At 40.7% G+C, this 20,116-nt stretch overlaps 1 protein-coding gene across 2 annotated transcripts in view; it reads right to left on the bottom strand.

The window, feature by feature from the left end:
• The window catches only part of PPARGC1A (PPARG coactivator 1 alpha), a 491,301-nt gene that overhangs the window by 29,108 nt on the left and 442,077 nt on the right, over nt 1-20,116 (bottom strand). For both annotated transcript variants that reach the window (XM_073342370.2, XM_073342371.2), the window contains exons 3-7: nt 8,126-8,320; nt 6,611-6,733; nt 5,535-5,739; nt 1,182-1,227; nt 1,000-1,073 (exon numbers count right to left, since the gene is read on the bottom strand). In XM_073342370.2, coding sequence (XP_073198471.1) covers nt 1,000-1,073; nt 1,182-1,227; nt 5,535-5,739; nt 6,611-6,733; nt 8,126-8,320 — 643 coding nt within the window. The remainder of the gene's footprint in view (nt 1-999; nt 1,074-1,181; nt 1,228-5,534; nt 5,740-6,610; nt 6,734-8,125; nt 8,321-20,116) is intronic.

Raw genomic sequence — 20,116 nt, 5'->3', positions numbered from 1 at the left:
AACTTGCAGAAATCAGCCTTTGACATCAATGGAGCTAGGCTGATTTACACCAGCTGTAGATCTGACCTTCATAGAACACTGCTACAGTTTAAGTAATTTATATCTCAGCATCCGCCCTTGTACATGTTCATGAATGAAACACATCTCTACTACACTGTCTTTTAGTATTGTGCTGTGCAGGGAGGCAATAGTCTCTCTAAACAACGCTGGTGCAACTATACCCATGATCTTGTGCTCAGTTCTGGGCACCTCATTCCCATGATAATACAGACAAACTGGAGGGCATTCAGAGGAAAGCAACAGAAATAATCTGAGATCTGGAGTAACTGACTTTTGTGGGCAAAAGCAAATGAGTTAAACATGTATAGCCTGGTGAAATGTCAACTAAAAGGGAACAAGATGAAAGTCTACAAATATCTGAAGGATGAAAACACCAGAGAGCAAGGAGAGGAATGATTGAGATTGCTCAAAGGAGGTATCAAGAGGGTTAATGGGATGAAATTAAGAAAAGGAAAGATTAAGATGAATATCAGAAAACCATTCTGTTTAGGCTGTGGCATAGTCTCCCAATGAAAGAGGAAGAAACTCTGTCTTTTGTAGCATTTAAATCTAGAACTGACCAAAATGTGCGGTGAGGAACAGCCTTACATTAGCATCAGACTGACTCAATGATACAACTTTTCCATCTGCAACCTCTGTATTCTGTGCTGGGGGATCTGTATTTGAAAAACAATGCTCGGCACTACACAAATCTCTGAGGGAATGGGGAAACATTCCAGACAAATGCTTTCATTCACATTTTTCCTGAAACCGTGCTCCACTTGTAGGTTTGAAGTCAGTTTTAAACCTACCTCATGTGAGGCAACTAGGTAAAGAGTCAACGCTAAACCATTAAAATTAATCCCTTGAAGACCTCCTTAGCATCCCACGATACATTTCTTACCAAAGAAAAAAAGTCAGGCTTACAGAAAAAAAATGTTCACATTCCACATCTCTCACCTGCAGTTCCAGAGAGTTCCACACTTAAGGTTTGTTCAATAGTCTTGTTCTCAAATGGGGAACCCTTGGGATCACTGGAAGACAGGGCACATTTATAAAAACAAGCTGAAATTGAGTTGCTGTAGCCAAAATGTATTAAAGCCCCCTCCCTTTTGTAAACTTTTACATTTCTTAATACTTACTTTGGTGACTCAGGTGTCAAAGGAAGTGATAAACTTGTTGGTTTGGCTGAAGAAGGAAAAAAAGAAACTGATTATGAAATATTGTGAAGACTCAGAAGTTTATATTTGTATATTGTTTATATCCATGCAGGAATTCTACCTGAGTCCATTAGGGCTAAACTCCAGTAGTTCAAGAAGGCACCTCAGTTTATCTGATGGCTAAATAAAAACGAGATCCAGTCTGACCCCTTATTACTGGCACCTAAATTCCAACACTGATTTACATCAATTACTGAGTCTTTGAAGTATGGTATAAAGCCCAAATGCAAAGAACTTTTCAGAAAATAGAGTGGTACATGTTAACAGTCAATGGAGAAATTTACAGAAATGCTGTGAAAATGTTGTCTCTCTTAGATTTAATTTAAGCTACAGTTCACCTTTTATTTGGAAATGAGAGCAGCAGAATAACTACAAAGCACCAGGACATTATGAATATTCAGTTGATTTTATTTCTACAGCATACAGTTTTATATACAAGGTTGAGAATAGGTTGTTTCTGTGAGGCCAACACTGAATCAGCTATAATCCAAATTTTTGTAAGTTATTCTGCAAACTATGGCATGCCACAGATATAGTCACAGATGGTTTAAACTAACATAAGTGTACAGAAAATTTTAGTTACAAAATACAACTCTTTTGTAGTTTCCATTTGTTCAGATCTGCCTTTTTTACAAAGCAAACCAAGGACTAAGATATTTTCAACCAATTAAGCTTTCTTTAATTGCTAATAAAGTGATTAAAAATTAAAAACAGTACTACTTGCAAATTTTAGTTTGCAGGAGTTGGATTTAATTTTAAAGGCAGTGTGTGTTGTATCAAGAACAGCTACGGGGTGGGGGGGGGGTCTCTTCTGCAAATTAATTATTTAAGACAACGTTTTCCTCTCTAGCACTCCTGTACTGCAGATCTCTTGTCCAGAGTTTGACTCTTGCATAATCTGCATTCATTCCTGGTGTGGAATTCCTACTGACATCAAAGGATTTTACATGCAAATTAATTATTTTTGTAAACTCTAGAGTATTCCCAATGAGATCATTCATTTTTTAAAAAGTCTACACCAATCCTCATGAGCCAGGCATTCTTTTCCTTCTATGAAAATTCAAGAAGGAAAATTAAGCATGTCTGTTCACCTTCCTCAGAAGCATCAGGAACTGGCCACAGCCTGAGATAGGAAATTGACAGCTCCCTTGTCTGATCCAGTATGGCTGCTGCCATATACTAACTAGTGAGTTACCATGAGATGAATAGGTGTTTTCTAGACATGTTAGCTAGGCACATACCTATTTTACTAGACAAATGTTTGTGTTCATTAAGACTTGCCAAAGTCTCCAATGGCTATCTACAGGTTTAAGTGGCTAAAAAGCATCAAGATATTTTCAACCATAGTGGCAATGAGCAGAAACAAAGTTTGTGGAAGCATATCCACCCTTATGGAGTAAAATCTATGTGGTGCTCTACAGATGACTGATACTTTCAATGGAGAGTACGTGCTTAATCACTGTTTGTGCTTTTGAAAAATCTCCCCCAGAGTTTCACAACAGCAAAGAGAAGTATAAAATAACACATTTTTTACAGACTGGGAAACTGAGGCACAGTGACATGGAAATCTGGGACACAGCTGAGAACTGAACTCAGATGCTAGCTCTCAGACCTGTGATTTGACCCCAGATTTAAGCAGATAGTGGCTAATTCTCAAACAGCCCTAAACTCACGTAGCAAGCTATAAACCACTACACCAATTAGTGGTTTTGTGTGCTACTGAACTTGAATCTGAGTACAACAGCTATGAAGAAACATCCTCACACACAATTTTGAGGAAATATTTACTCAATACAATGCCAATTTTCTTACTAGCTGTTTATTAGAACTTCCAATTTCTATTCTATTTTAATTCAAATAAAAATTCACATGGGCATGCTTCCTCCTGTAGATTAAAAATGTTCAGTTTCAAAAGAACCCAGTTTCCTCATGGGCAAATCTCATTGCAAGACCACAGACAAGCTCAGCCTCAATGGATTTGTGGACATTCATGTGAATTTGAGATAGTGACCCTAAAGGAAAATGCCATTTGACTCACCCTGAGTGAGCTTTCCCAGTCAACAGAATAGCAAGCTCATATTTACGGATGGAGCAAAAAAAGCATTATCCAGCTTTGATTAAATGTTTAAGCAAACTACTGCTGATTGGGAATGTGGGTTGAATTTGGAAGGCTGATTTCAAGTGCATTTGTTGCTCAAATTGAAAGTTTCACACATCTCTTGTATTTATAATATATATGGTTCTTGGTTTTGAAAGATAAGGGACGAGACTTCCAAAAACAAGTGCCTAAAATTACATTTCCAAGTTCACATTTAGGCACCTGAATAAAGATTTAGGAGCGTATCTTTGCCCAGTTTTGACCATTTTTGTTTCAGGGCCTAATTTTGCTCTCAGCTGCACCTATGCACTGATATCAATTGCGATGCTTTGGTGTGCTAGAGCAGTATTTGATGAAAAAATACATTTTTCGGGGGGCTGGAGACTGAACGGCAGGAACTCAAGAAAATACTATTGACAATATTGTAATATTACTAAAGCCACAGCCAACAATCAAATTCTGTTTAAACTCCCGTAAGTACAATTCTTTGTAGGGACTTTTCTATTATTTATGTATTATTTGTATTACTGTAGTGCCTAGGAGCCCCACACATGGACCAGGACCCCACTGTGTTAGGTGCTGTACAAATGCAGTCCCTGCTCCAAAGAGCTTGCAATGTAAGTAAAAGACAAGAGACAGATACAGACATACTGGGACGTATTAATCCTCCTGTTCACCATTAGCCCAAACCCAACTTATCTTACATCTTTACACTGAATGTATCAAGTTGTTTCAGCACAATTTCAGCAGAGAGACCCATATCATCCCTGAACAATCCAGTCTGGTTTTGCTCTGAAGCAGTCTGCTAAAACCAGCAGAAAGGAGTGTCACTTGGCATTAAGCAGCCTCTTGTTTACATGAATTTGATCCAAAATGGGTAATACCACACTACAAAGGTCAGAATCTACAGCTGGGAGAAGATTAAAATGGATGGGGGAGGGAAGATTTAAACCTAGCTGTATTAATCAGGGGTCAAAATGCAGTTTGAGAGGAGGGATGGGGTAACAGGCAGGGAAATGGGGACAAACAAAACAAAAATAAGATGCATATGTTTATATGACACTCTATTCCTGCTTTAACAAATCAGAGTAGCAACCTTCGGGTCAAATTCCGATCTCAGATACACCAGGGTAAATGCCACTCACTTCAGTGAAATTATTCTGGATTTCATAGAATCATAGAATCATAGAATATCAGGGTTGGAAGGGACCCCAGAAGGTCATCTAGTCCAACCCCCTGCTCAAAGCAGGACCAATTCCCAGTTAAATCATCCCAGCCAGGGCATTTGCACAGATGTAACTGAGATCAGAACCTTGCTCTCTTGGAAGCACCGCCAGTACATAAGTATGTGTATTTTAAAATAACAGTGACTTTAAATAAGCTCCCTTTGGGCCCATAAGCCTATAGAGTTTTTCTTTATCCTAGCTGAAGGGAGGAGGGAGAGAGAAAAGAGTAGAAAATGTCTGCCAAGGGAGCTTCTTTAAGTTCTTGCATCTCTGCCACAGAAGCTACTTACAACACCAGCCAAGCTCTTTGTACATGGGAGGATGCTAAATGTCAACGCAGATGTTTAGTTTTGGCCATAAACAAATTTAAGAAAAAAAGAGAGAGAGAGAGAAGGGTCAGGCTGGTTTCTAAACCTTCAACTATTTACAAAATAAAAATACAAACTGGCATTCTCACTGTAACAGGAATGACACATTTACTGCCTCTTCAGTAGCTGCAAGAGCACTATTTATTGTCTCTTAAGGCACATGTGGCAAGTTAACAATGCCTTCATTTTCACACTGGCAAAAAGAAAGAAGCGCATTAATGAACTGGCTTGCCCAGCTTCTTCAGATGTATAAGTACTTCTTAGAGATACAGAACTCTATGGTTAAACCTCTGCGGACAGTTCAGTGTCTGTTAATTGTTTGTAAATTGGTTAAAATTTTCAGGTTCCTTTTCTAAGGGGATTGTGATTTAAATTGTCTATATTAAAAAGGCTACATTTAACTAACTTCATTGTACTGACTGTTAATTCCCTCTATGCTGAGCAGCTTCTGAATTTACAGCACACGGATACCAATACAAAGAATAGAGGAAGTACTGGGTGTTAGTGTTTTCACTGTCATTGCATTTCAGCTTCCTGCAATTAACGCTGTTGCCAAAATTGCATTCTTGGGTCCCAAGCCTACCTTGCAAATGATGTGCCTGAGACTGAAGATGGGGCTTCTTTTTGGAGATGCATTTGTCTTTGCTGCTGTTTCTGTTCTCTGTTGGCTTGGTCTGAGGAGGGTCATCATTTGTAGTCAGATACTTGAGAAGCTCAGAGCAGGGACGTCTTTGTGGCTTTTGCTGTTGACAAATGCTCTTCGGTTTATTGCTCCATGAATTCTCGGTCTTAAAAACAAGGCATAATAAAAAAAAAAAAGCTAAAATTAGTGAACTGAACCTTATCAGAATGGATATAGGTTTTCTGAAGAGATGAGATTTTCAATGAAGTGTTCAGTCTAAGTGTACTAGATCTATGAGCTGTGAATAATTGTTTGCAGAACAAGGAAAGAAAATTACATTTAAAATTCCTAAATGACATTTATGCTGCTTTTTATTTCATTTCTCCTACGTTTCAATGTTCCTACTCAGCAACATGTAACTAACAAGACCCTATAGCACCTTTACTGTGAACAAAAAAATAAACTGGTTTAAACCTTAATTTGCTCCTGATTTGCTTGAGCCCAGTATTCACAACTCTCTTAAGTACCCCTAAATGCTCTGTTTTCAGTTACAGTGAATGGCAAGACAAACATTGTTTAATACAGCCTGCTAACAGAATTATGTCATTGCCAGCATTCTACCCAATTAATGGCTGAGACAGACCTTTTGCCGAGATTCCAGTGCAATCTTTCTTAGGTTAGACAGCTGGTAAAATGGCAGTACTGCATCTTGGAGTCATTCATAAACAACATCAGCCCATCAGCAAATTTTATTGCACCCCCTACTATTCTGTATATCAATAAAGTGGGCAAAGAGTGACAGACGGTGGGACTACCTCTTAATGCCAAGAGAGAAGGCATAAATAAACTATTCACAGCATAAAGGAGCTCAGGTGATTTTTTGGAACACAATCTATAATCTGTTCACATTTTCTGAAGCAGCTGCAGGATGCTGGGCAGATTAATACCGTACATATAGATCTACTGCTTACTCAGTTGCTGAAAGCACAGAAGTCTTTGTTACTTTTTTTGCCTTATTATAAAGATTAAGTTTGTACCTTAACAACCACAGGGCTTGTTCTGATCCTGTGATTAGTGTTTGCATGGTTTTGTGTGCTGAGACCACTGCATTCATTGTAATTTAGCTGAATGTTGGCTGGAGCCAGCAAGAGCTTCTTAAGCTACAAACACATCAGGGAAGAAGAAGGGAGGTGGGTTGGGGAGAGAAAAGTTATGCATCTCTAAGGATTAAAATAATTTATCTTATTTTGCACAGTTACTTAAAATTAGTTACATCAATATCTTCAAGCAGAGTATACTAACACAGAACAAAGTCCTCTGTAATCCCCAGGGCAAAAAAGGGTTGATTTTTCTCTGATGCTTGCTGTCGTATTTCCTTTTCCTGTACTACAGTATACTGCAGTGCAGGAAGAAATAATGACTGCCTTGGTTTTCTGCAAAGCAAGGCAAAAGAGAATCTCCTCAGTGATCAATGCCAAAAATAGAACATTTCCGTTCTATCCAGAAGAAAAGTCACCTTAACAGACATGTGAATTATTACAATTAAGGTCCCGATCCTGCTCCTATAGCAATCAATAATAAAATGACTTCTACAAAAGCCAGATCAGGAGTCAGGACCCCAAAGCAAAAGTAATGGGTTTGCACTACAAGTCCATTCACTTTGGGTTCATAAGGATATGGCCACACTGAACTGGAGGTGTGACTGCAGCATGGGCTGGCATACCCACGATTGCTTTAATCTAGTTAGTCTGGCTAAAAATAGCAAGGAAGTCATGGCAGCATGGGCTTCATCTCAGGCTGTACAAGGGCACTGGGGGTCCTAGAAACATACTCGCATTGCACGCTCACACTGAAGCCCAAGCTGATGCAACTTCACTGCTATTATTAGCTACACTAGCTAAATAGCTAGCATGGCGATTGCAACCTGTGCTGCATCACACCTCCAAATGCAGCATACCCTTCGAGTGAGAGAGATTAAAAATTGACTATCCATGAGGTTACGCAACTTGCACAACAGCAGGATGCTTGGGAAGCAGGTGTGATGCTACCGTTTGCAGAAGGGAAGAAAGCTAAAGGCAGACAGTCTGCCTTTGACACCCCACCCCTATTAGCACTATGCTAGTGCTTACTGGTCAAGTCATTGTTAAAGGCATGTCAGCTAGTGTCAAATCCAGCCCGCATTAACGGGGATCTCTTTACCCATTATCAGAAGTGAAGTCTCTACATACAAACAGAGCCCAAAGAAAGGAAATGGGAATTAAAAACATTACGGTTACTGATGTGAATGCAATGATAACCAAAAGTGTCAGTCTCTAGAACAAGAATCTCAAATTAAAACTTCTCTCTTCAACACATTTTTTCAATAGAAGTTCTTAACATTTATCCTGGGGTTTGCCCCCCTCTCCTCTAGGCAAGTTTTAGTATTTGACTTGATTTTCCTTTGGTTTCAGTCTAAATGAAAAGTCCAGACCTTACTGTGACTACATCATACCCATGCAGCGGGTAGCCAGAGGCACATCCAATTCCTGTTAAACAGTAGGAAGGGTTCTTACTAGAGACGGCTCTTCTGCCTCCTGAGTCGGAGGGGTGCCGTCTGGCATTGGTGAAGGGCTAGCATCATTTTCGTTCGTCACATCTCCATCTGTCAGTGCATCAAATGAAGGCAATCCATCCTCATCCACAGGGATACTGTCCAGTGTCTCAGTGAGAACTGCTAGCAAGTTTGCTTCATTCTCTTCATCTATCTTCTATATGACAAAAAAAAAAAAAAAGAGAGAGAAAGAGAGACAGATGTAAGAGAGATGGGAGAAATAAAATGGTGAATCTCTATAGGAAAAAGTAAAAACTTTGTCTAAAACTTGTCTTTGCAATAGCAACCTGCAATCGAGTCTCATAAAATATAATTTTTGGCAATGAAATTATCCATTTCCGCATTTGGCGGGAGAAATCTGTTTGCAATTGCAGTGTATTGTTCCAATTTACTTTCTTCCTTAGATTTTTTTTTAATCCAATGTAAACAACTACGGTTAAATGATCATGCACAGATTGTATTACAGAATGTACCTAAGCAACTGACATCTAATGAAGCTAGCACTGCCCCGGCTGTCTCTTTCTTTCTCTCTCTCTAGCACTGAACTCCAGTTAATTGACCTGACAAAATTACAAGAATCACAGAATAAGACAGCTAATCAGAACACCAAAATGTATTCCTTGAGAAATTAGGCAAGTCTTGATCATGTATGCAATCTTGTGTCACCCCTCACCTCCTAAAAAAATCTTGGTCCAAAAACAAATACACAAGTTTCTGTTCTCAATCAGCGCTCACATTATTGATAGATTCTTTGGGTTCTTTTAAAATAACTGTATTATGCAGGTTGCCTTTGAAGTTGTCCTTCCCAGTTATGTAGTTTGAGTGCTCAATGAGACTATTGTATACGTTTATCTAATTCAGTCTGCAATTATAAAAAGTAGATTAATTCCTCATCAGATGTGACAGTAATGTGAATTTATATTAGATATCTTATTTCAGTAACAGGACTTGTTTGTGTCAAATCAAATACATTTAAATTCCTTATAGTTTAATGCACTACATTCTCAATTATCTATCTATCTATCTATCTATAGAATAGTATATTTGGAAAACAAGGTTTCCCAGCAAATAAAAACTTTATATATTAATTTTAGGGAGATTTGTCATATCAATCATTTATTATTTGGACTCTGATCTCACTCCCATTAAAGTCAATGAAAAGACTCCCATTTACTTCAGGAGCCTGATCCAAATCTCATTAAAGTCATTGGTAGTCTATCCATTGACATTAATGGAAGTTGGACCGGCCCCCAACATACACCTTGTCAGAGAAATTTGACTAAACATTTTTTTAAAGTTCTCACAGTTTAGAAGATCAAGGAATGGACAAAGATTGCAAGAAAAATACCAATGAGACCTTAAAAATAAGTTTCTCTATACAGAGTGTAAATTGAATAATCTAACAACAAAATATTGTCATCCCTCAGCCAACTACTAGCAAACACTGGGGTCTTGCCAGTTAAGTGTTGGAGGAGAAATCAGTGATGTGGAGTTTGGGTATTTTCTTAGTGTAACTTTTTTATTCACACTAAATGCACCGGGCCTTGAACAGAGGTGGTCAAACAGCACTGAGGCAATTCCCTCTTTCAGGAAGCTCAGCCAAAATACCAATGCCCAGTTTTCAGAGAGCAGATCTGATCTAAGACTCTACTCTAGTTAGAAAGATTAAGGCAGTGAGAAAACTCTCTTATTGCTTGCAGCTGCTCCTCAAAAAGAAACAATATCACGAAACTAACAAGACAAGTGTTTATTCAAAGACTGAACAATGTTCCCATTCAGACAAAAAGAACTTGCAAATCTGTGTTTAATAGTGCCATCTAATGGTTCCCAGCATAACAACATAAATGACCACATCTTAAGCAAAACAGCAGAATCATGGGAAGAACTATAAGCATAATTCACCAGTTTATCAGAGTTGTGTTTTGAGGTGAAGGGGGTGGGGAGAAGAGATGGAAGCCAATTTTTTAAAGAGAATCTTGCTCTAACTTGGGTTGTCTTAGTTGCATTGTTGATATAAACAAGCAAAATTTAAGTCCAAATTCTGGTATATAAGGCAGCCTTTTTCCATAACAACTCTATGCAACCTAATAGAATAATATCCTTTTCATTGAATATTTAAATCTACCAATAGAAATTTATAGCAGACATATATTACATTCTGTAGGAGATAGACTACACGTTTAAAGTCCAAAAAGAAGATGTAAAAGCCACTCCTAAGCACATTGCCCCAAGTGACCCCAGAGGTATTCTGCCCGGTTGACCACTAGCTCTGCAAGGAGAATGCCTCTGGAAATTTTGCTGGTATGGTGCACCTCCAGCCCTTTCCACCTCCTCTCTGTGCACATTGCCTACCAAACCCACAGCAGAGCCCTAAGTGTTACTATTGCTGACCTGGAATGCCTCCTTCAATAATATAATGCCAGGAGAAACCCTGATATTTGCTGTTAGCTGCTTTGCCTTTGTGCTTTAAACAGACATTCAAGTGCACTGACATTCAAGAACAGAAAGTTGAGTGGACACTGCTCCTCATCATAGCAATTTCAATTAGTTTTGTACAAGTTTCAACAATCGAACACCCTAGAGAAAGCAAAGGATGTGACAAAGAGGACTCTGTTAAACAATTAATGTCACTTTCCATTATTGCTTCAGTCCCAATTTACAGAGCAAATAAATCAAAGTCACCACAGATGAAGCACACTAGCTGGCTAACACATGTCTGTTCACAAACGACATGGCAGCAGGAACACATTAGTCAGTAAAATGACATTGCAAGATAACCTTTAAAAGCTTTAACTATGCTATTGTTCCTAATGGTCCTAAATTACTGTTTATATAGAAATATATTTATTAGATACAGCAGGAACTGTGCTGGGGGAGGGGAGGAGTTGGGGAGAGTAAGATGGTATAGCAGACGAACGTCTGAGTAATAATCACAAAAGTGGCAACTCTGGTTCACTATCACAGTCTGAGTCTTAGTGTTGACAGCACTAGGGAGAAGCTATGCAACAGCTAAATGCAGTAAATTCCACCATTTTAGCCTTCCCACTTATGAGGGTCATTTTCTGTACTGGCATCCAGCCTTCTAATCTCACAGAGCCTGAACCTGTGAGTTGCTGAGTACCATCTGCAAAGCACTGAGCACCCCTAACTCCCATTGAGGTCAGTGGGAACTGAGGATTTTCAGCAGGTTATAGGAGGCACTCAGCAGCTCAGTGAATTGAACCCATAAATTCCAAACACAGTGACACTAAATTTGTACTGGCTTCAATCTAAATAAGAAGCTGATAACTGCCAAGAATTACCTGAATGGATGTCTGTATGGAAGATGAAGTGGGAGGATACCTTGTATGGGATTACAAATATATGTAAATAGGGACTTTGTGAAAACACATTGCAATGACTAGATCCTGCCGATTACTGTGACTTTTTAAACGCATTTACTACCAGGACAGTTATGTGCTGCTTTGTCACACATGCTTGATGTTTTGCTAAAAGATCGTTTGCTAAAAACAGATTAGGACCAGAACATGTCTGGCCCCTACAGGTGTGCAACACGATGCGGGAGCCAAGAAGCATGGAGTCTTCTCCACCTTACACCGCCTGTGTAACAGCGACTCACAGCGGCAGTCCTTGAACACCTCTGAGGTTAAGGACTGTCCTTTGTCAATGCTTCCAATGGAAAGAGGCACCTTGGGAGCAGAGGTTTTTAGCCACAAAGATATGTGCATGCTGCACCCAATAGCTACATTACAACAATTTACACCAGTTGACTCCGGGACTGTCTGCTGGGGCACAGCAACTCCTCACTGCTCCCAACTCATGGCTGTGGATTAATGTCAAATTAAGCCCTTAATCTTTCAATAGGACTCTAGGTAGGCAAAAAAGAAGCCCCTTCTCATCATCCAAATGATCAGTCTGGAGGAAACTTTGGGGCACCGTAATCATTCACTAGCTGATTTTAGTATCTGAGGTCAGAGCACTTTGATGTGTATGAATGAGAAGTGCTATGCAAGAGGTAGGTATGATTATTATTGACTACAGTAAGATCAAGCTTCACATACCATGATAGAAAAAGAACCAAAGGACAATGTGGTGGAGTTACTACTAGCACTGGAAAAAAATTCTTTAAAATAATGGGCTAGATCCACATGCGGTGTAAAACTGCATAGCGTTACCAACTACAATAGAGTGATACCGATTTACACTAGCTGGGACTAGTTTATGTCCTGTATGTTTAGGGACTTGTGATGTGGGGTTGATGGCGATGGCAGCCGTTTTTAAATGCAGTCTGATGATATCACTGCTGATGACATCCGTGGAGACTGGGATCCTCTTTTCAGGAAGAAGAAAGTGCAACTGCACCACACCACCTAGGTATCTCTCCTGGAGGAGCCATCTCCAGGAATAAAGGGAGAGCTCAGGTGCCTATCTCACTGAGTCTGTGGCCTCTATAATGAGACTGCCAACAAGTAACAAATGTGTTGTAGAATAAACTCCTAATCACCAGGAGAGCCAGCTCCACCAGCCAGGCAGAATAAAGTAGGGGGAAACTTGGGGCAGGGAAATGTAAGATAACTATTTGTGTGGGTAAAGGAGGCTGGTAAGAATAGTTTGCATCAGATAGCAGCAAACCTAGAGCCGCTGGGAACGGTCATTTCAACACATCAACTCATTTCTTACAGTTGTTTAGTGGCCTGAGAGATTAGAAGTCCAGTAGCACAATTACTAAATAATAATCTAATAATTAAATGTTTTTTATAGCACCTGTCCGCTGAGAATCTCACAATGCTCTACACATATTAAGGTATGAGGGCAAAATTTTCCAAAACACACATTAATGACTTTCAATGGGATTTTGGCGCCTAAGAGGTGTTTTTGGAAAATTTACCCTTAATCTTCACAACTGCCTTGTGAGGAGGGTATTATTGCCCTCACTTGCATATATGAAAACTGAGGCCCAAACAGGTTTTCTGATTTGTCTCTGGACACCACAGGAGTCAATTGAAAGGGATGGAGCACAACCCAGATTTCTCAGCCCCAAGAATCCTTATGCCCTAGGCCAGAATAGAATCAGTAACTAGAGGTAAACAACACTGTCTTCATTTATCAATCCCTGATAGCATCTGTTCAGAAAGGGGGTTTATTTTTATTTTACATTTGGATTGTTTTATTTTATGAACATAAACTTTTTTCAGTGATTTACAGTAAAAAATCCACATGATGCCCTAGCATTAGCAAGTTTCCAACGCGTCTGTTACTCTAGTCCCCAAAAGACATTCTTATAATTGAAATGCATAAGTTCAGAGCTATCAATTATCTTTAAAAACAAAATGGAGTCCCACTAGGAGAAGATTTCAGCCAGGTTCCTTTGTATGTAGAAGAAATTTAGGGCTTAATTACCCTTGTCTTTGTGCAGGTGTGCTTTCGTATGGCAGGGAAGCAAGAGGCCTTCCCCTCTTTATGAAGGAGACAGGCACAATCCGACTCCTTGCATTCACCGAAGAAAAAGTACTGTCTGAATCTAGTGTTGACAGTGGCACTAGACACTTCCTGGTCAGGCAGCCTGAAACAGCCCATACAGCCTCTCTTATATACAGGATGGGGAGTATCTGCCACGCCTATTCTAGTACTCGTTCAACAGCCTTACTCCCACTGGCTTTCTGGAGGCATTGGGCCTGCCTGTAGTAAGATGCCTTTGGAGCTTTCTCACACACCACCCAAGGCCACAAAGGGGAGTTACACTCAGCATTACAGCGTCTAACACTTAGGTGCCCTACCACCCAGGGGGAATCACAGCCCTCAGCTAGGCAACCAAGCTCTTCATCCAACACATGAGAATAGTCAGGCACCTAAGGGTTGGATTCCCCAAAGCCAGCAAATTGAGAGGGGGCTCGGGGAGCTGCCTCAAGTAGCCATTAGCAAATACCGAGGATTGGGGTGTGGCCTATGTCCTGCCCTTCCAAGGGAGTCAGGTGCCTAACTGGAGGGAGGCACCTCCCTTACTTAGGATTCACAGCTGTCACCCATCTCCTGACGTTTGTTACCTAAACCAGGTCAGCACTTCCTTGCAACAAACACGCACCAAGGGAAGATGGTGATGTGCTCACCCAAGATGCAGGAGACCTGGGTTCAAATCCCCAATCCGCCTGAGAATAGCAGTTACCTGAACCCAGGTCTCCCACCTCTCAGCTGGGCACCTGAATCACCAGCTAGTAAAATCACTCTCACGCTCTCTGGTCCAATGAAGATTGACATATGTCATACAAAGTGGGATGGCTTTAATAGAAGAGATTGAGAGAAATGCACCTCAGGATACCCTATAGCCTGGTAGTTAGGGCACTCACTGGGGAGATGAAAGAGCTGGGTTCAAGTCCTTGCTCTGAATCAGGCAAAGTGAGGATTTGAACTCATGTCTCTCACCCACAAGGTGAGTGCTCTAACCACTGGACCATAGAGTATAAAAGGGCTTTGTTTTGTGCAAGGCTTGATCTGAGAGGTGGCTTCTGAGCATGCCAGATGGGGCCCCACAGGCGAGATAGATGGGGGAATGCCTAGCTTGAAGATCCTGCCAGGCCTTAGGTACCAAGCTGCTTGGCAGTGTCAGGATTTAGGGGGTGGGGTACATGCCCACCAACAGAAATTTAGGAGCCTAGGAAATTCAGACACTTGCAGAATTTAGGCAGCAGCTCAACAGGAGTTTAGAGGAACTACATTTTGACAAAGGGGCAATTAGGCACCTAAACCCAAGACCTTAGCATAAGTATAGTTATTTTAAATACAAAGGGCCAGATTGTGCCATGTAGCTGCAGCTCCCCTTTAGGAGTGAGCAGCCTGGTCTCCCCAGTGCAACGAGCAAGCTCTACACGTTGCTGTTCAGTGGGGATGAAGGCATAGCTCTGCCTTCTCCCTACCTCTCTGTGATGGATTGCACTCCATCCCTGGGGCTAAATGGAGAGAGCAGTCCCTTTGTTCCAGTCTAGCTCAGAGCCAGGACGACCCATGCGTGCCAATAGTGGGAGGGCAGAGTGTGGACACCCGGCTTCAGCAATGTTACTGAGCATGCTTAGTCTGTGTGAGTATGCTCAGTACAAGCCAAGCAGCAAATCTGGGGTGGGGATACATGTGACCCCGCATGCCCTCTCCACGCATCACCTCTGCTCAGAGCCATGTAGGGGGTATCTAGTACTCATTTAGAGTACTTCTGCTTTGCCAACAAAAAGTGAGTAAGTCAGCTATTCAGTGCATCATGTTCTCCACCTTTGTCTTTTAAATTGTACACTCCTCAGGACAATGGCCATTTTCATTTCTTGTCTAATAGCGCCGAACAGAGTGGCACTACTTAGCAAATCAACAGTAATAGTAATAAATAAATAAATAAATATTCATACAGCCAGCATGTCATCTGCAACCTCCCAAATAATCCCTGCATCCATTTTTAGTATCTTCTCCCAACCTATCTTCTTTCTGATAGGAAGATATAGCGCATTATAGGACATTATAGCACTTTACTGCTGCCCACAAGAAATAGTAATGCACTATGCACAATTGAAGAGAAAGTGACGTATTTTCAAAGGGATCTTCACTCAGGCTCTTAAATTGTGCCTGTAATTTTTCACAGCAAAGTTGTATGCAAAAAACCTGTGATTTGTGCACATGCCAATCAGGTAGTCAAGTATTAGCTGTACATACATATATTCATTCTGTACTGGCTGGAGTTCACCAGAGAAACACTTAAACTTGTAATGAACCTGACTTTGTAAAAGCATTACCAAATCTCTCATATAGGCAAAAGATGTCAGCTGAAAACCACAGGTACAGGCTATATTCAGATAGGATCTTTCCTCACTTCCCCTTAATATGAAACTTCTTTCCTGGTGTAAAGTTTAGCTTCTATACTATACTCAAAGATGGCATTTTAAACAAGTCCTCTAAATATTCTTCTACAAAAAGACACATTTGATTGCTTCTAATGAGTTGTTGCAGTTCAGAAGTTTCCATTACAGACTGACAATTAAGTTTCTAACAAACTGAGGAGCTACTAATTGACTTATCCATCTCACAAACTCAGGATCCCAGCTAGCACCCTGTAACACATTTTACATCTTTTGACCAAAAATCATTCACATTTTGCAAGCCACTTAATAATTAGATTTCATTTGTATAACCTGAATATCTTTCCTCTCCTTGACAGTAAGCTTCGATTCTGAGCAACAAAAAAACAAACAAAACAGAAGACAAAACAAACCTACAACAAAAACACAGAGAACAAGCTATAATTCTGCTGACTGTGTTAAGAGGACCAATGATAAGATATTATTATGCTGGAGCCAATGCCGTGGCTGTGGACCCAATATCAAAAATTTATGGTAATTGAAACCACAGAATCTTTGGAAATGCAGTCAATTTGACTCACTATCAAAAGGTCACTCTATTCAATTTATACTCGATGCTCAGCACAATATTGAGAAAACATCTGAAAGCAAATGATCTTAGCAGCAGTTCAGGCTTCAACATTTACTGACTACATAAGGTAATTTGCTGATTACTAAATAAATGCATTACGTATGTTTTGTACTGGTCTGGGCTCACCAGAGGGATGTTTAAACGTGTAAGGAACTTGACACTATAAAAGCATTACCAGATATCTTATCATTAACATATTAACTGCATTTTTACAGTGCCGAGACACCTAGTGGAACTATCTCCTGCTCTGCAGAGACAAGAAATACAACATGCTACATTATGACCTCTCATGGCAAAAGCTCTGTCAAGTCCACGTCCAGAAATGTAGAACTGCAATACAAGTGGAAACTAGGAATGTTCTCAGCATCTCCCGTTGTGGCGCACAAGAGCCCTGCCATTCAAATGTAAGGCTCTGCCCACCTCTCCTTGGCAGAGAGAGAATGGAGGACAATGGCAGGGGCTGATGGAGGGAGATAAATCTAATCAAGAGTGGTAGAGGAAAGGTGAGAGGGAGTTTTCCTTTTTTCAGAGGAGGGACTGGCCGCCTGTATTAATGTGAGTGAGTGTAGCATGCAGCATGTTGAATGTGTGAGTGAAGGCAGGGCCAGCCCACAACATCGCTTGGGCCAAAACTTTGAAAGGTCTCAATTCTGCCTTCTTCCTGTTCTACTCCTCTCATGGTACTGCTCTGCTACCTACCCCAATTAAGGAGAACTTACAACTTAAAATGCCTTGTTCAAAAATTTTAAGTAACACTTAACTTTCAAATGCCTGAACAGCAAATGTAACTTTTCTTGTCTGCATAGTAAACACTGGCATTTTTATCTGTTTGAATAATCAAAGTGGTGCTTTCCGTGCCTTCTTGGTTGCAAAGATTTGAACTGCTTCCTGAAGGTCCACAGTCTGGGCCAGCTCATGTTCTACTGAGATGGTTACAAGGCCGACCATCCTCTCCTGCGTCATTGTGGAGCGTAGATGTGTTTTTATTAACTTCAGCTTGGAGAAGCTGCATTCTCCACTGGCAACTGTTACAGGAAGTGTTAGAAGTATGCACAGAGCAACAAAAGCATTTGGAAAAACGGTGGTCATCTTATTTGTGCACATATATTCCAGAACAGCCTTTGGAGTTGATACTGCTGAAATGTATCTTGAAAGGGCTTTCAGTTCATCACCTAAATCACTCGCATCAGGATTGCACGTCATCATGTGTTAACACTGTCTCTAGTGCTCTGCATTGTTGGTAAAGGTCTTCTTCAGGTGTAGTGAGGAGTTCTGGAATATCATACAACATCCCAAATATACTGCTGGGTTCCTTGAGCTGCGTGAAACGTTCAACTGACTGCATTGCACAATCTAGCACCTGGTTAAAGAAATTCAACTTTGAATTGTTGTTTGGGGTCTCTTATGGGATTATCCCGTGCCTCATAATCAAAATGTCTTCTTCTTCGGTGACTCTTGTATTCTTGAATGAGTGGGAAAACATCTTCAGTATGAAGTTCCTCTGCCAACTTCTGTGTACTCTTCAGAACATTTTGAAATCCCTCATCTGACCGGTGAGATGGTAAGACTTTGCTTTGTCCAGTTTTTCCATTGCTCCAGATATATCAAGGTCAACACCTTGGAGTCTCCTGCTTACAACATTTATTTCAAACAGCATGTCATATTGCCACAACACTAAGCCACACAGATATTTGAAGTTATGTATGTTTCTGGTGATTCCATTTCCCTCTGCCACTGTTCTCCCATGAACAGTTCCTGTCATAGTATTATCCTCCATAATGGCAACTATGGCATCATCTATCTTCCCAATTTGGTGTCTGATAGGCTTTATCGCCTCCACTCGACTTTCCCATCGTGTGGCACTCAGTGGTTTCAGTGTCAGAGAGGATGTTCCCAGATGTTGCTTCAAAATTTGCCATTGATGAGCAGATGCAGATAAAAATATATAGGTGCTTTGAATTACATTAAAAAATTCAGCAGCCTCACTAGAAGCTGATGCTGCATCTCTGACCACCAAGTTCAATGAACGAGAACCGCATGGGACAAAAAAAGCTCGAGGGTTTAACTCTCGGATCCGTGTCTGCACTCCTCCGTTCTTTCCTCTCATGTTGGCACCATTATCGTAGCCCTGACCTGACCTCTCATGTCAGCTATCGTAATTCCCATATCTTCCAGCTTTTTCAGAAGCACATTTGTCATACCAGCTTCTGTGGTATCATCAATGTCAATACATTCTAGAAAATGCTCTCTGACAGTCACCATTGCAGGGACATTTTCACTAGGTTCTGTTGTTGTTACAAAACGCACCATTAAAGTAATTTGTTCCGTATGGCTGATGTCAGGTGTGCAGTCCAGACTAACAGAGTAATATCTTACTGACTTCAGATCTGCCACAATCTTCTGTTTGACTTTTGTTGCCAATAACTGTATGATCTAATTTTGAATTGTTTTTCCAAGGTAGCGGTGCGTGTACATTTCTTGGGTGGTGATTCTTCTTAGATGCTCCTCAAGTACAGCATCAAACTCAGCCATCAGCTCCACAATTTTAAGGAAGTTTCCATTGTTTGGCACATACAGCTGATCTGAAGTGCCACGCAGTGCTAGGTTTTGGGTAGCAAGCATTCTCACAATGGCAATGAGCCTTTTCAGAACATTTTGCCAGTAAAGAGACTCTAATGCAGTCTTCTCTTGACGCTGATCATCTATGGTGGCCTTTAACCTTAGTCTCATCTCAAGCTCTTTCCACCTATGGAATGCTCTCTGGTGATTTGCTGCCTTCTCATGGCATGCCAGATTTCTAGCCAGATTTTTCCAGTCCTTTGTTCCTGTAGAACCCAATGTGGCTGGAACATTAGACTGGAAGAGTTTACAACAAAAACAGTATGCAGCATTCTGGGTTTTTGAGTTCATAAGCCATGGCCTCTCCACTTTGTCAGCATTGAGGATTTCACGCCAGTAATATATTGGATGGAAACTTCTATTTTCATGGTCTTTGGGGAACATGAAGTTTTTCTCTTGCTGTGGCCCATGCAGTACAAGGAAATCCCTCAGGCTACTGCTCAAGTGGGTCCACAGTCCTGGATCATCTAGACTTAAGGAACTAAACTCAGCAGCAGCTGTTTCTTGTTCCTGTATCACACTCTTCTCTGATCTACACTTTTCTTCAGGAATGTGCATGGTTACATCCCTTTGAGATGGAGATATGGATGCTGCAGGAGCTGCCAGATCACCTGCACTCTGAATAACTGGAAGATCAGGCATCTTCTCACCACTCATCACTGGGGCCGGAAGGCTCACGGTGAACATTTGTGTCTATGTATCTCAGGAGAGCACCTTCCTGCTTAGATAGAAAAGCTTCCTTTGCTTTCTTTCTTTTTCTGAATGCTGCCCCAGAGGGGCGTTTTCTTCTTTCACTCATGCCTGCTGTTCTGTGCCATCTATAGTGGCTCTCAACACTTAATTGAAGGGGACAAATAAGCAGGCTGGTAGC

This window comes from Lepidochelys kempii, chromosome 4, assembly GCF_965140285.1.
Source record: "Lepidochelys kempii isolate rLepKem1 chromosome 4, rLepKem1.hap1, whole genome shotgun sequence".
NCBI classification, from domain to species: domain Eukaryota; kingdom Metazoa; phylum Chordata; order Testudines; family Cheloniidae; genus Lepidochelys; species Lepidochelys kempii.
This window is presented reverse-complemented; position numbering and strand designations above follow the sequence as displayed.